Source organism: Capsaspora owczarzaki (genome assembly GCF_000151315.2).
Source record: "Capsaspora owczarzaki ATCC 30864 unplaced genomic scaffold supercont2.9, whole genome shotgun sequence".
Classification (NCBI taxonomy): Eukaryota; class Filasterea; order Ministeriida; family Capsasporidae; genus Capsaspora; species Capsaspora owczarzaki.
The window spans coordinates 393,368-405,221 of record NW_011887300.1 but is presented as its reverse complement, the minus strand read 5'-3'; the positions used below and the strand labels follow the sequence as shown (position 1 = coordinate 405,221).

At 53.7% G+C, this 11,854-nt stretch overlaps 5 protein-coding genes across 5 annotated transcripts; 3 read left to right on the top strand and 2 right to left on the bottom strand.

The window, feature by feature from the left end:
- Nucleotides 1-585: 585 nt before the first annotated feature.
- On the top strand, nt 586-2,138 carry CAOG_05514 (hypothetical protein; the record flags this gene model as incomplete). Its single annotated transcript, XM_004346137.1, has 3 exons — nt 586-1,765; nt 1,848-1,933; nt 2,016-2,138. The coding sequence occupies 3 exons, from the start codon at nt 586-588 to the stop codon at nt 2,136-2,138; spliced, it is 1,389 nt and encodes a 462-aa protein (XP_004346187.1).
- A 1,309-nt stretch (nt 2,139-3,447) lies between these two features.
- On the bottom strand, nt 3,448-4,067 carry CAOG_05513 (hypothetical protein; the record flags this gene model as incomplete). The annotated part of the gene is made up of 3 exons (XM_004346136.1): nt 3,448-3,548; nt 3,703-3,967; nt 4,044-4,067. The coding sequence occupies 3 exons, from the start codon at nt 4,065-4,067 to the stop codon at nt 3,448-3,450; spliced, it is 390 nt and encodes a 129-aa protein (XP_004346186.1).
- CAOG_05512 (TBX19 protein) lies at nt 3,999-6,674 on the top strand. Its single transcript, XM_004346135.2, has 2 exons — nt 3,999-4,548; nt 4,708-6,674. The coding sequence occupies exons 1-2, from the start codon at nt 4,127-4,129 to the stop codon at nt 6,593-6,595; spliced, it is 2,310 nt and encodes a 769-aa protein (XP_004346185.2). The 5' UTR covers nt 3,999-4,126; the 3' UTR covers nt 6,596-6,674.
- Nucleotides 6,675-6,830: 156 nt separating this feature from the next.
- Nucleotides 6,831-9,753, top strand: CAOG_05511 (protein phosphatase 2c). The gene is made up of 8 exons (XM_004346134.2): nt 6,831-7,012; nt 7,675-7,758; nt 7,886-8,017; nt 8,156-8,229; nt 8,344-8,428; nt 8,526-8,666; nt 8,750-8,815; nt 8,930-9,753. The coding sequence occupies exons 1-8, from the start codon at nt 6,910-6,912 to the stop codon at nt 9,424-9,426; spliced, it is 1,182 nt and encodes a 393-aa protein (XP_004346184.1). The 5' UTR covers nt 6,831-6,909; the 3' UTR covers nt 9,427-9,753.
- CAOG_05510 (aspartyl aminopeptidase) lies at nt 9,694-11,854 on the bottom strand. Its single transcript, XM_004346133.2, has 6 exons — nt 11,756-11,854; nt 11,526-11,614; nt 10,472-11,373; nt 10,140-10,363; nt 9,953-10,038; nt 9,694-9,884 (listed from the first exon to the last, which is right to left on the bottom strand). The coding sequence occupies exons 1-6, from the start codon at nt 11,838-11,840 to the stop codon at nt 9,834-9,836; spliced, it is 1,437 nt and encodes a 478-aa protein (XP_004346183.2). The 5' UTR covers nt 11,841-11,854; the 3' UTR covers nt 9,694-9,833.

Below are 11,854 nucleotides of genomic sequence, written 5' to 3'. Positions count from 1 at the left end.
GCACAAGCCTACCGGACTCTCCACCGCTCTGCTCCTTCCACCGTGAAACCAGTTACGAGCAGGTCGGCCTGTTGCAGTTGTGAGTGTGACAAAAATCTTCGCACCCTTTTTCAAGGGAGTGATCCTGCGAGTCGAATAAAACAAGACGCGTTCCACGCCCAATAACACACAACAAAACACCCTAACACCGCCCACACCACCCTCCCACTTTTCACGTACTTGTCCAGACGCTGAGCAAACGGACAAGCGAGAGCTCCAGGCGACAGCTCCATTGAGCGTAGCTACCATTTGTATCCATTAAAGTTCCAGCGAGCGTCGCACAGTCTCGAGCGCAATCTCGCCGATCGAGCAAGACGTGTGATCGTGGGATCGATGGGAATGCTTCGGCACGGCATCGCTGGGATGTCGCGCATCTACCAAACGAATCAGCCCCTATTTGGGAGAGGGCGGTGGTTTAAATTGCGGCATGCATCGCGGCGGCGGACGCCAGTCCTTCTTCTCTTCCTCCTTTGTCACCGTTCTGCTCTGTTCTGTTTTGTCTTGTCGCTCGTCTTCATCCTTGTATCGGTCTTGCATTTTTTATTCATGTCTGCTTCCGCTAAAACCAGCCATCTGGCTTGCATTCTTGTGGCTGTCGTGGCAATGTATGCCGCGGTTGTGTCCGCCGATTGCCCATCCGACGAGCCTGCCGTGTTTTTCGGAGAGAAGGGCTACCTCACCTTCCCTAATGCCTATGGCCTCGCCATTAACACACACTCGACGCTTTTCAAACAAATGTCACTGGACTTGAAACTGCGCAAGGGCCCTTCTGCGAGCCGGGAGTTTCGCGTTTTCAGTGTCCGCCACAACTATTGGGTCGACTTTCTCGACGTTTGGGTGAACGTCCTGTGCGATGACAGTGCTCAAGTTGTTGTGAACTTCAACGCTGGACAAGGCCCGGTGTCTTTTTCGGCCGACTTTAACGAGCTTCTTGACCATGAGTGGCATACACTTGAAGTGACCACCTCGCCCGGTCGCGTCTTCATCTACATTGATACGGAGATGGTCCAGGAGCACTACTACTTGGGCGGACCCACGCTGAACGTTAATGTCAACGGCAACGTCAAGGTTGGTGGGACGCGCAGCGGCGACATGTTCCACGGGTGCATACGCAACATCGTTCTCGAGCACTTGCACTTTGATGGCCGTGATGCTTACCCTACCGGCGAGGTCAAGTACGACTGCTCCATCAGCCAGGATGCAAGCCTGCCAACCGGCAACGAGCGCGTAGAGTTCTTCCCGCTTTCATCAAGGACCCTCACCGACATTCGCTTCTGGTTCCGCGGAACGACGACCGACGGCGTGCTCTACCTCCAAAAGGGTGCGTCCGACTCTGTGACTGTGGAGCTGTACAACAATGCCCTGAACGTGATTCTGCGCAACAACGCCGGGAATGATCTCCACAACGAGCAGTTTGCCGGTCCCTTTGACGACAATGTTTGGCGCGAGTTTTCCCTGAGCCGGTTTGGGAGCGAATTCACGGCAAAGATTTCAACGCCAGGCTTCTACCCTGATGTGCTTGTCCATGATAATCTGCTAAACTCTGGCCTGATCACGCTGACTGGCAACTCGTTGTTTGGAGGCCTGTCCCCGGCTTTCCCGGTTGGTGGCGGCAATGCAACTCAAGGCTACCAAGGCTGCCTGCGCGATTTGAGTGGAGGTGGTGTGCCTCGTTTGATTCAAGATGCACTTGACAAGCCGGGTGTTGTTCTGGATGACTGCGATTGTCAGGTTCCCGTGTAAAGTACAAGTTGTATAGTAAATCTAGTTCGACATATCTAATTTGAACGTTGACAAAGGACTGGCAGGCCTGCAATGCACCAATGATGCCCAACGAGGCTGCCCCATCGCATTCAATGGCACCGGAGCCGTTCTCGAGCGAAACGATGAGGTGGTACGGGGATTTCATTTCAATGAGGAGGATTTTGGTTTGTTTTCGATCTAGAACCAGCTCCCCCCCCCCACAATGGATTCAGGCCAAGGTCACCCTGCGCAGCCACATGACAGAGGTGGATAGGGTGCACGTCGGAAGATCAGCTGCAGTGCATCGTACGTGCTATGGACATCGGCAACAGGCAAGCGCCAACTCCGAAAGCTGAAACGAACGAGTCGTTCGTTAAGAAGCCGAAAGCGCTGGCTTTGACTGATACGAGGTTCCTGCTTGCCGCCCGTTGGTCGAAAGTTCCAGTGCGTCAAGAGGGAGCGAGGGGAGATGCAGCTGCCTGTGGTGTTGTTTGGTAGTGGGGGGGGGGCGGCGGAGGAGGCGGGGGAAAGCGTTGTTGGATCTACGAGCGGTGCTGACAAACGCGTCTCGCCGCTTCCCACCGCTGCCAGATCATCCTCCGTAGTCCTCAAAAGCGCGATTAATGGCGCCTCGTGCTGTCCTTCTTCGAGGCGTGCGAGGCTGCCCCGTCATGGACTGCGCGATTTCGCATGGTTTTTGCACGGCTGATAAAAACCACCAAAAAATTTCCGTTCTCGTGTTTTTTTTTTTTTGGTGAATTGTTGTTGCCTCTTTCAGATTTCGACTAGTTTTGCAACAATGTTCAAATCCATCTCTTCTCGTGATTTAGACACAGCTGGATGGAAAATGGAGGGTTAGCGGGAAGCAGTAGCCGACAACCATGCACCGCGTAGATCCGAGTGTGATAATTTTCGCTTGCTTTTCAGTTCGTTCGCTTTTTCCCGCTTTTTCCCGCTTTTTCCGCGTCTTTTTCGTCTTACTCATCCTCCCTCTTCCGTTCGCTTCAATGAACAACATTTTAAACCCACGTTTATTTGTGGTCGGCTGCCGGTTTTTTGTTTTGTGGTTTTTTTAACCATTTAACAGCTGCAATCGTTTGTTGCAAACAGTTAAAAAAGGCGTATGTTTTACACTTAAAACAACATTTTTTTAAAAAACAGTGGACGTTTTCGCCGAACAAAGTCGCGTGCGAGAATTTATTTTTAAGTTTTATTATTATTACTTTTTATTATTTTCAATCTTTTTTTTTTTTTTTTTCCGATGACGACGAAAGCAACGCTGCTGTTCGCTCCGAGTCCGTTCCCCACAGCAGCGACTGCATCAGCATCCGCGACAGAAGGAACAGCAGCACCAGCAGCGGCGCCGGTGAAAGCAGGGGGCGGCATCGGCAGCACCAGCAGCAGTTTGAGCAGCATGAGCAGCATCAGCGCGGACGATGGCGGCGACGGCGACTCTCCTCCAAAGCCAGCAACCCGCATGCGCGATTCTCCTCCCGACTCGCCGCCCAGCCCCGCATCGCATCAGCAAACGGACGACCCATCCTCACCAGAGCACCCGCCGCAGCCACATGCGGACCATCCGCAGCCGTGGAATGACACGTCCAAACCCCGGATCTCGGCGTCACTCCGGTCGCTAGCGCCAGAGGTGGTACATTCCACACCTGCTCAGCTCGCGGCGAGCGGGACCTCCGCCAGCTCCGCCGCGGCGCCCAGCAGCGGGGCATGTGCACCGTCCACCCAGGGCTCGGTCGCGGAGAACGCCGGGGCTGCCGTCGGTGGAGCAGGGCTTGAGCAGCAAGGTGTCACTGTGCCACCTTTCACAACTCTTCGCTCGCCACCCCCGCAATCGGTTGCCACCATCGCATCTGATTACCCCCACCCGCACCCGCAGCATCCAGCACAGCAACAACAGCCGCAAACCTACGCACAGCACCCACCACCCGGCGCACTGCATCCACATGGCGTCGTGACCGAGGCCGAGAAGGGCAGCATCAGCCTCGCGGAAGGCGCGCAGTCGCTCGTTCACATGTCGGTTTCCCATGGGCAACACACCCAGCACCTGGCACTCGGGCACGCGCCACCACTGCCAGCGACGAGTGCCATGGCCACCACCGTGTCTCTGGTCGGCAGCAGCACCGCCGCGGGCAGCAGCATTGTCGGCAGCAGCATCGGCAACCACGACAACCTAAATCATAACAACCACTACAATAACAACAACAATAACAACAACAACAACAACAGTGACACGCCTATTCTTTCACCAGCAGGCCAAATACTTGCTGCATCATCCGCACATCCTCCTGCTCACTTTAATGCTCATATTCCCGCGACATATGCAGCAAACATGCCAGCAGCAGCAATGGCACCGGCGGGAGGCAGCATTATCATGACGTCAAACCACTTCAGTAGCACCAATGTCGCCACCTCCGCGCCGATTGTTGTGCCGACCCCGTCAACCAGCGATGTGACCCTGTCCAGGGCATCGTCGTCAGCAGCAGCAGCCGCAGCAGCGCTTGACAGCAGCGACACGCATCGCTACATCAAGCATGTGGCGTACCACAACCAGCCGTCTGCCGAGCTGGAGCAGCCGAACGTTGCGCTCGAAAGCAGCAAGTTGTGGGCTAAATTTGCAGATGCGACGAACGAGATGATTGTCACTCGCACCGGCCGCAACATGTTCCCTGTGCTCCGCTTTGACATTACCAATCTCGACCCAAACACGCTCTACGCAATCATGCTCGACATTGCACCCGCAGACGGCATCCGGTAAAACCGCTCAAACAATTGTGTATTTTTGAGATTTTGGCAAATTTTGGAGATTTTTAAATTTTGGGCAGATTTTGCACTTTTTTTTTTTGTTGAGATTTTGCACTTTTGCGATATTGACCTTCTTTTGCTTTGTTTGTTCTTGTTCCGATTGACTAGCTGGAAGTACGTGTCGGGAGAATGGTGGGTCGGCGGCAAGTCGGACGCACCGACTGGGCCAACCATGTACGTGCACCCCGACTCGCCCAAGAGCGGAAAATACTGGATGCAGAGGCCAATCAGCTTCAGCCGGCTCAAGCTCACCAACCGACCCAACACCAAGGGCAACATTGTGCTCTCGTCGCTGCACAAGTACCAGCCCCAGCTGCACATTGTCAGCGTGCCGAGCATGAATGCCCCTACGCATGGGCAACCCACCTCCGTTCACACCTTTCCCGAAACAGCCTTCATTGCCGCGACGGCCTACCAGAACGACTACATCAAGGACCTCAAAATCAAGAACAACCCATTTGCCAAGGCATTCCTCAATCCCCGTGACCGCCCACGCTCATCGCGCGGCGACGACGATGACGACGACGACAACGACGACAACGACGACAACGATGCGGACGAGCACGAGGAGGATTCCGGCAGCGATGGGTCTCTGCCGGGTGCAGGCGGTCGCGAAGGAGGTCGCCCAGTCCGCACGCGCAAACCGCCGTCTCCGTTCAAAGGCGGTTCGTCGACGACTTCGGGGACGACAAGGACGCGGGTACCCAGCGGTTCGCGCAGCAGCAGCAGCAGTCTCCCTTCCTCGAGTGCGTCCGAGCTCCATGCAATTCAAGGGCTCCGACCTTCCGATCTCTCGGCAATGCCCAACAGCATGCACGTTCAACCACCATCTCAGCAGCAGCTTTCGTCGATGCAATACGTATCACCGCAACGGGTCTTCTACGCGGCCGATTCGGCGCCGCCGCCGTATGCTGGCCAACCGCAACAACTTCAACAAGGCATGCCGTACGGCTCCAACCCCACCACGACGACGAGCGTGGCATTCCCTGCCGCTGGCGGCGAGGGAATGAATGGCGGGTACTATCAGCAGCCAGTCTCATTGGTTCAATCAATGCAGCCCGGCCAACCGCAGTCGATGCAGCCGATTCAACAGCAGCCGATTCAACAGCAGCAGCCGATTCAGCAGCAGCAACAGCAACAACAACAACTTGGACAGTACGCGGCACAAACCAACGTGCTTCCGTATGGCCAGCCGCAAATGGTTGATCGTCGAGTGTTTTACGAGCAACAGCAGCCGCAACTGCAGCAGCAACAACAACTCCAACAGCTGCAACCCCTGCAACAACAGCAACAACAGCTACAGCCGCTGCAACGTCAGCCACCCACTAGCAGCTCGGAGATTGGTTCAAGCCTCGACGGCGTCATGACCCTGCCGTTGGCCTCCAACACGATGCCCCACCAAAGCATGCAGATGGGATCGTGGTCACAGCCACCTTCTGGTGGGTATTACAGCATGTCCGGCCAACCTGTCAGTGTGTCGTACTCTGCGCCAACCATGCAACCAATGACGACGTTCGCCCAACGACCCCTGATGCAGCAAATTTCCCAGCAGACGCCTTCGCAGCAGCAGCAGCACCTCCCGCAGGTCGTGTTCACTTCTCAAGGCGGTGGTGGCCATGTCACTTTCACGGGAGCTCTGCCAGCGCAAAATCATCAGCAACAGATGGCCTTTTCACACGTCCAACCGATTCCTTACCAATCTATGGCCCACCCTCATGCCCAGCAACTGCAGCAGCAGCAGCAGCAGCAGCAGCATCACCAACCACTGCCACCACATCAGCATCAGCCACAGTATTCCACACTCCCGCCCCTCGGGATGGTGCCGCAGCAACTCGAATCGCAGGCGCTGCTCTGGCTGCAACAGCAACCTGGCCCTGTCAATGCGCCAACTCAAGGCTTGAAGCGCGCTGCCCTCGAGGCGTTCAACGCATCCGAGTCTGATCCCGGTGCTCCCTGGACCAAGCGCGAGCATATCGATGCCGCCCGCGTCGAGTGATGGATTTGACGTTTTTGAGTGTGCGTTTTTGTTTATGTTTTTGTTTTTTTGTGCGAGCTTCCCGTTGATTTGTTTAAACAATAATTTATACTCTTTATTGCTTTCTCAGTTGGTTTTTTTGTTTGTTTATTCTCGGCAAAGAGTGACGAAAGCGAGCCAAGACAAAGAATCCAAGTAAAAAAAAAAATACGAAATAAAAAAAAATCACAAAAAAAAAATAAAAAAAAGGCTTCCATTTCTCATTTTTTCGCTTTTTTGAAGCTTTGCTTCTTTCCTTCCTTCTCGTTTCTTTCTCGTCACTGTAGCTTGCTGTCATGGGTCAAGTACTTTCCGAGCCAATCACAGACAAGCACACCTCCTCGGGTGCCGATAAGCGATTGACGTATGGCGCCTCGGCCATGCAAGGCTGGCGCATTAGTACGGCTTTTTTATTTTGTTATTTTTTTGTATTATTTTTGTTGAGTATTGTTGCTACCTTTTCGTGTTTCCTCTCGTGAACTGGGCAGTATCGCTTCAAACCTTTCGTTTGATTTTTTTGTCCTTTTCCTTCTTCTCGTGCCTTGTGCGTTGTTGGCTTTTGCGCGTCGCGCTCCACCTCGTTGCCTCCACCACCGTCTGCCGCCGTCGCTGCCCAGGCACACGCGTTCATGTTTGCATGCGATTCGCGCCCGTGTCTTCGTCGCGTGGCCCAGAACGAGGCGCTCCTTGCGTTTGAGTCACCAGCTTTTTTTTCTTTTTTTCAATGGCTTTTTTTTTTTCTCCATTCTTTTGCTGCCAAAGCGTTGAGCGCGGTCTTTTTGGATGCGGGTTGTCCTTGTTGAGTGAATGTGATGCGTTGAACAGCGCAACACTGCTTTTGATCACAGGCAAAAACTATCAGCAGAGAGAGAGAGAGAGAGCGAACGAAAGAGAAGACAAAACAAAGTCTGCGTTTTCTCGCGCCAAAAAGCAAAAAAGCAAAAAAGCAAAAAAAAAAAAAAAAAAAAAAAAAAAAGAGCTGCATCGCATGGCTCTCCATTGTGTGTGCGTCTTGATCTTGTTCGCTGTACCAACTCGCGTTCCTCGTTTTGTTTGCACAGACATGGAAGACGCCCACACAACCCTCTTGGAGCTACCCGGAGACTCCCAGGCGGCCTTCTTTGCCGTTTACGACGGACATGGCGGTAAGTGCTGATTTTTTTTTTTTTTTCAGTGTTCGCTCGTGCGGCGATCTCGGAGCCGATGCTCTGCGTTGAGAGTGCGCCAAGAGTTAACTTGGACATTGGCTCCTTTGAAAATGGCTTGGTTTAGGCGCAAACGTTGCTCGGTACGCGGGGCAAGTGGTACATAACAAGGTGACCAGCGCCCCAGAATACCAGCAGGGCAACTTCCAGGGCGCGCTGGAGACTGGCTTTTTGCAAACTGACGAGGACATGATGAAGGGTACGTTGAGTGTGGGCGAGTGTGGGCGAGTGGCAAGTGTGGAGGGCAAGAGATTGCGTCACGCTTCTTGTGTTTTGTTTTGGCTCTTCTTGTGCTCACCCTTTTTTGTGTTTCTTGCCCTTTGTCGATCCACCTTAGACGCCAACATGCGGTACGACACTTCCGGCTGCACTGCCGTGGCTGTTCTGATCAAGGATAACACTGTTTATTGCGTATGTTGATTTCAGCGTCGTCTTTGTCGCGCATCCTTACCCCCGTCCAACCTGGGAAACATCTGACTTGTTCATTGTTGATTTGTTTGTTTGCTTGTTTCGCGTGCGTGACAGGGCAACGCCGGAGACTCTCGAGCATTGCTATCAAAAAACGGCGTCGCCCAACCGCTGTCGTATGACCACAAACCCAACAACCCCGGTGCGTTCATTTTTGTCAGCTTCAGTGTCTCCTTTGCTTTCAAATCCGACTGCTGTGTGTGCTGACTGTGCATGGAAAATTACCTGGGGCCGAGTAGAGGAATTCCAGCGGATCAAGGCTGCGGGCGGCTTTGTCGAGTTTGGACGTGTGAATGGCAATCTCGCCCTCTCGCGAGCCATCGGCGACTTTCTTTTCAAGACCAATGCGCGCATCGGGCCCAAGGAGCAAGCTGTCACATGTACGGATGGCATCGTTGTTTCAGTTCTTTTGGTTTGTACTCATTTTGTGCTTTTTTGTGCTTGGTTCTTGTGCTCGATTTAGCATTCCCGGACGTGATTAGCATGGAAATTACACCAGAAGTCGAGTTTGTCGTGCTCGCATGCGATGGTATGTATTTTTTTTTTTGAAAAGCTCTGTTTTGATTGTCTTTGCTTGTCGTCCGAGTTTCAATCGCTCAGCTCTCCCTGTTTCTCCTCCCTTCTTTTCGAATTCGCTGCTCAGGTATCTGGGACGTCATGAACAACCAGGCGGTAACAGACTTTGTGCGCCAACGCATTGCGACTCAGACACCCCTTGGCGAGATTTGCGAACAGCTGATGGAGAACTGCCTCGCGCGCGACGCACGAGGAGGCGTTGGCTGCGACAACATGACGGTGCTGATTATTGGCATTCTCAATGGCGGCACCTACGCCGAGCTAGCCGAGCGCTGCAGTAAGCCCCGCGATCCCGTCCCCGTCGAGCCTGCCGACGCCAGCCGGCCAGGAGGCGCACCAGGCGCAGGTGCCTTCCAAGCACCCGACTTTGGCAATGGCGCCAACGCAACGGGCATGGGCCAATTTGGAGCCTTCCTCAGCCAACTGATGCAGCAGGCCGTCGACGACGGTTCGCAAGACGAGGACTCGAACGAGAGTGACGATGCTGCCGACAGCATTTCAGAAGTCAGTGACGACAAGGAGGATGCAAGCGACGACGCCGACGCAGCAACAGAAGAAAAGTGAAAATCGATGAGGTTTGTCTTCGCTCGCTCTCTCTTCTTGTTCCTTTTCCTTTTCCTTTTCCTTTTCCCCCTCCTATCTTTTTCGCTAAATTTGAATTCTTAATTGATCTTTTTTTTCTCTGACTTGAAAACGACACTCATGTTTAATGAGGTTTCGACGCTTTTGCCAGTCGTGATTGGATGCTCCAAATTTTGTTGTGATTGAGTTGTATTTTGTATTTTTGTCTTTCTTCGGCTTTGTTGTTGACCTTGAATGTTGACAATGAATGACATTTTCTAGTTTTGATTCTCGATCGTGTTTGAGATGAAGTGAGGAAACTTGCCCGAATGAAAATTTTATTCTTTGAATGCACTTTGCGTTTGTGTTTGAGTCGGGAAGTACAAGCCATTGGAGAAGGCCCTGGTCAACTAATCGACATCGAGACGAGCGTCCATGGCAGGGAAGTCCTCGAAGAAGGCCTGTGCGGTGATTGGTGAGCTGGTGTGAACATACAACCAGTACAAAACAGAAAATCAAAACGGCTCACCTTGATGAGCTGAACAGCGTAGGTGACATCGTCGACACCGCAGGTTTCGCGGATGGAATGCATGCTCAATTGAGGGTTGCCAATGTCTGACAAAGTAAATTGGACGTGAGCAAAAACAAAAACAAAACAAACAAACAAACAAACACAAAAATTTGGCACGCTTTTTCCACCACAACTGCACTCGTACCAATGGTGCGCATGCCGAGATTGCCAGCAACGATGGGGCCAATGGTGGAGCCGCAGGCGCTGTCGTTGCGCACCACAAACTCCTGCACGGGAATGTTGTGCTTGCGCGCAATTTCGCGAATAACGGTGCCGCTGACCGAGTTGGTGGCGTAGCGCTGGTTGGCGTTGCTCTTAATGACCGGGCCGCCGTGGATGACCGGGCGGTGGTTTTCCTCGTGCTTGTCGCTGCATGGAGGTGGAGGTGTTGGATGAGCAAAGTGAGATTCGCGCGGCAAATACAAAAAAACCACCCAGTCGGCAGCAACAGATGCTCATCTGCACAAATCCACTTACGAATAGTTCGGGTGAACAGCATGCGCCATGTCGGCGCTCACAAGCAGCGAGTGCGCAACAGTTTCCTGGAAGGCAGTGTCGCGCTGGTCCTTGTTGCTCTCGACGTTGGAGACAATGCGACGCAGAGTGGACTCCATGACGGCCGAATCGGCGCCCTGGGCACTGCGGGAGCCAATCTCCTCGTGGTCGAACAGCGAGATGATGCGGGCGCTCGTGTCCGAAGCCAGCGAGCCGGGAGCGTTGGAGCTCGTCACAAGGGCCTCGAGCGCGCAGAAGGTGCTCATCAGGTTGTCCAGACGAGGCGAAAAGATAAACTCGTTCTCCAGGCCGCCAATGGCGGAGGGCTGGGTGTCGGCGAGGCACAGCTCAAAGTCGACAATGGTGTCGACCGAGCACTCGAGCTCCTCGCTCAGCAGCTTGAGGAAGGTCGAGTGGTGCTTGCCTTCGACCCCGGCCCTGCGCTTGCCGTCGTCGCCCTTGGTCTTTTCGAGACGGGACTTGACGGCGGTGGCGAGCATCGGGACGAGCTGCGTCTCAGTGTTGAACTTGAAGCCGTCCGAGTTGACCTCGCGGTTGAGGTGAATGGCGAGGGTCGGCACACGCAGAATCGGGCGCTTGATGTGCACGAGACGGTGCTGCAGCTGGCCGTCAACGGCGCGGACAATCGCACGACCGGCGACAGTCAGGTCGCGATCAAACCAGGTGTGCCACAGACCACCGCCGTAGCATTCGACACCCAGCGACACATAGCCGGCCTTGGACAGCTCGCTCACGGGCTTGACACGCAGGCACGGGCTGTCCGTGTGCGCACCGACAATCGAAAATCCGCTTTTGGTTCCAGGCACAAACTTGCCGCCGACCGTGAATGCGATCAGCGTCGACCGGTTGCGCGTGAAAAAGTACTGTCGGCAACCAGAACCAACAAAACACAAGTATGGTTGGGAATTTGAGCAAAACAAAAGCAGATTGTAAATCGTAACACAAGTGAGCACTTTTGTATCTCATATGCTGAGATTGACACGAGCGCCCAATGTAATACAATGGGATCCCTGACCTTGCTGTCGGGCTTCAGCGACCATGCTTCCTTCTCCTTGAGCTCAATGAACGACGATGCGAGCAGTGTGCGGCGGCACTCCTCGACGGCTACAATGGAGGGGGAAGCCAGCGCAAGACAAGGCAGGTAGGTGAGTGAAGTGAAGTGAAGTGAAGTGAATGCAGGATGCACACGTCAATCGCAAGCAAGAGTGAAGAAGAGCATGCATGGCGTGAAGCAGAGTTGCGTACCATGGAATGGAGATGGGCTCGCATTCACAAAGGCGAGGAAGCGCTGGGCGAGTTGATGGGCGTCGCTGGTCATTGTTCGGAGCATGTAGCAGCACGAAA

Excerpts from the sequence above, each read along its gene's own strand:
- CAOG_05512 (XM_004346135.2), top strand. The coding sequence starts at position 4,127 with ATGCCAGCAGCAGCAATGGCACCGGCGGGAGGCAGCATTATCATGACG. Across the intron at positions 4,549-4,707 it reads GCACCCGCAGACGGCATCCG|CTGGAAGTACGTGTCGGGAG; the intron begins GTAAAACCGCTC and ends CCGATTGACTAG.
- CAOG_05511 (XM_004346134.2), top strand. The coding sequence starts at position 6,910 with ATGGGTCAAGTACTTTCCGAGCCAATCACAGACAAGCACACCTCCTCG. Across the intron at positions 8,230-8,343 it reads AGGATAACACTGTTTATTGC|GGCAACGCCGGAGACTCTCG; the intron begins GTATGTTGATTT and ends CGTGCGTGACAG. Across the intron at positions 8,429-8,525 it reads CCACAAACCCAACAACCCCG|AGGAATTCCAGCGGATCAAG; the intron begins GTGCGTTCATTT and ends GGGGCCGAGTAG.
- CAOG_05510 (XM_004346133.2), bottom strand. The coding sequence starts at position 11,840 with ATGCTCCGAACAATGACCAGCGACGCCCATCAACTCGCCCAGCGCTTC. Across the intron at positions 11,374-11,525 it reads CGCTGAAGCCCGACAGCAAG|TACTTTTTCACGCGCAACCG; the intron begins GTCAGGGATCCC and ends GGTTGCCGACAG. Across the intron at positions 10,039-10,139 it reads TCTCGGCATGCGCACCATTG|ACATTGGCAACCCTCAATTG; the intron begins GTACGAGTGCAG and ends TTACTTTGTCAG.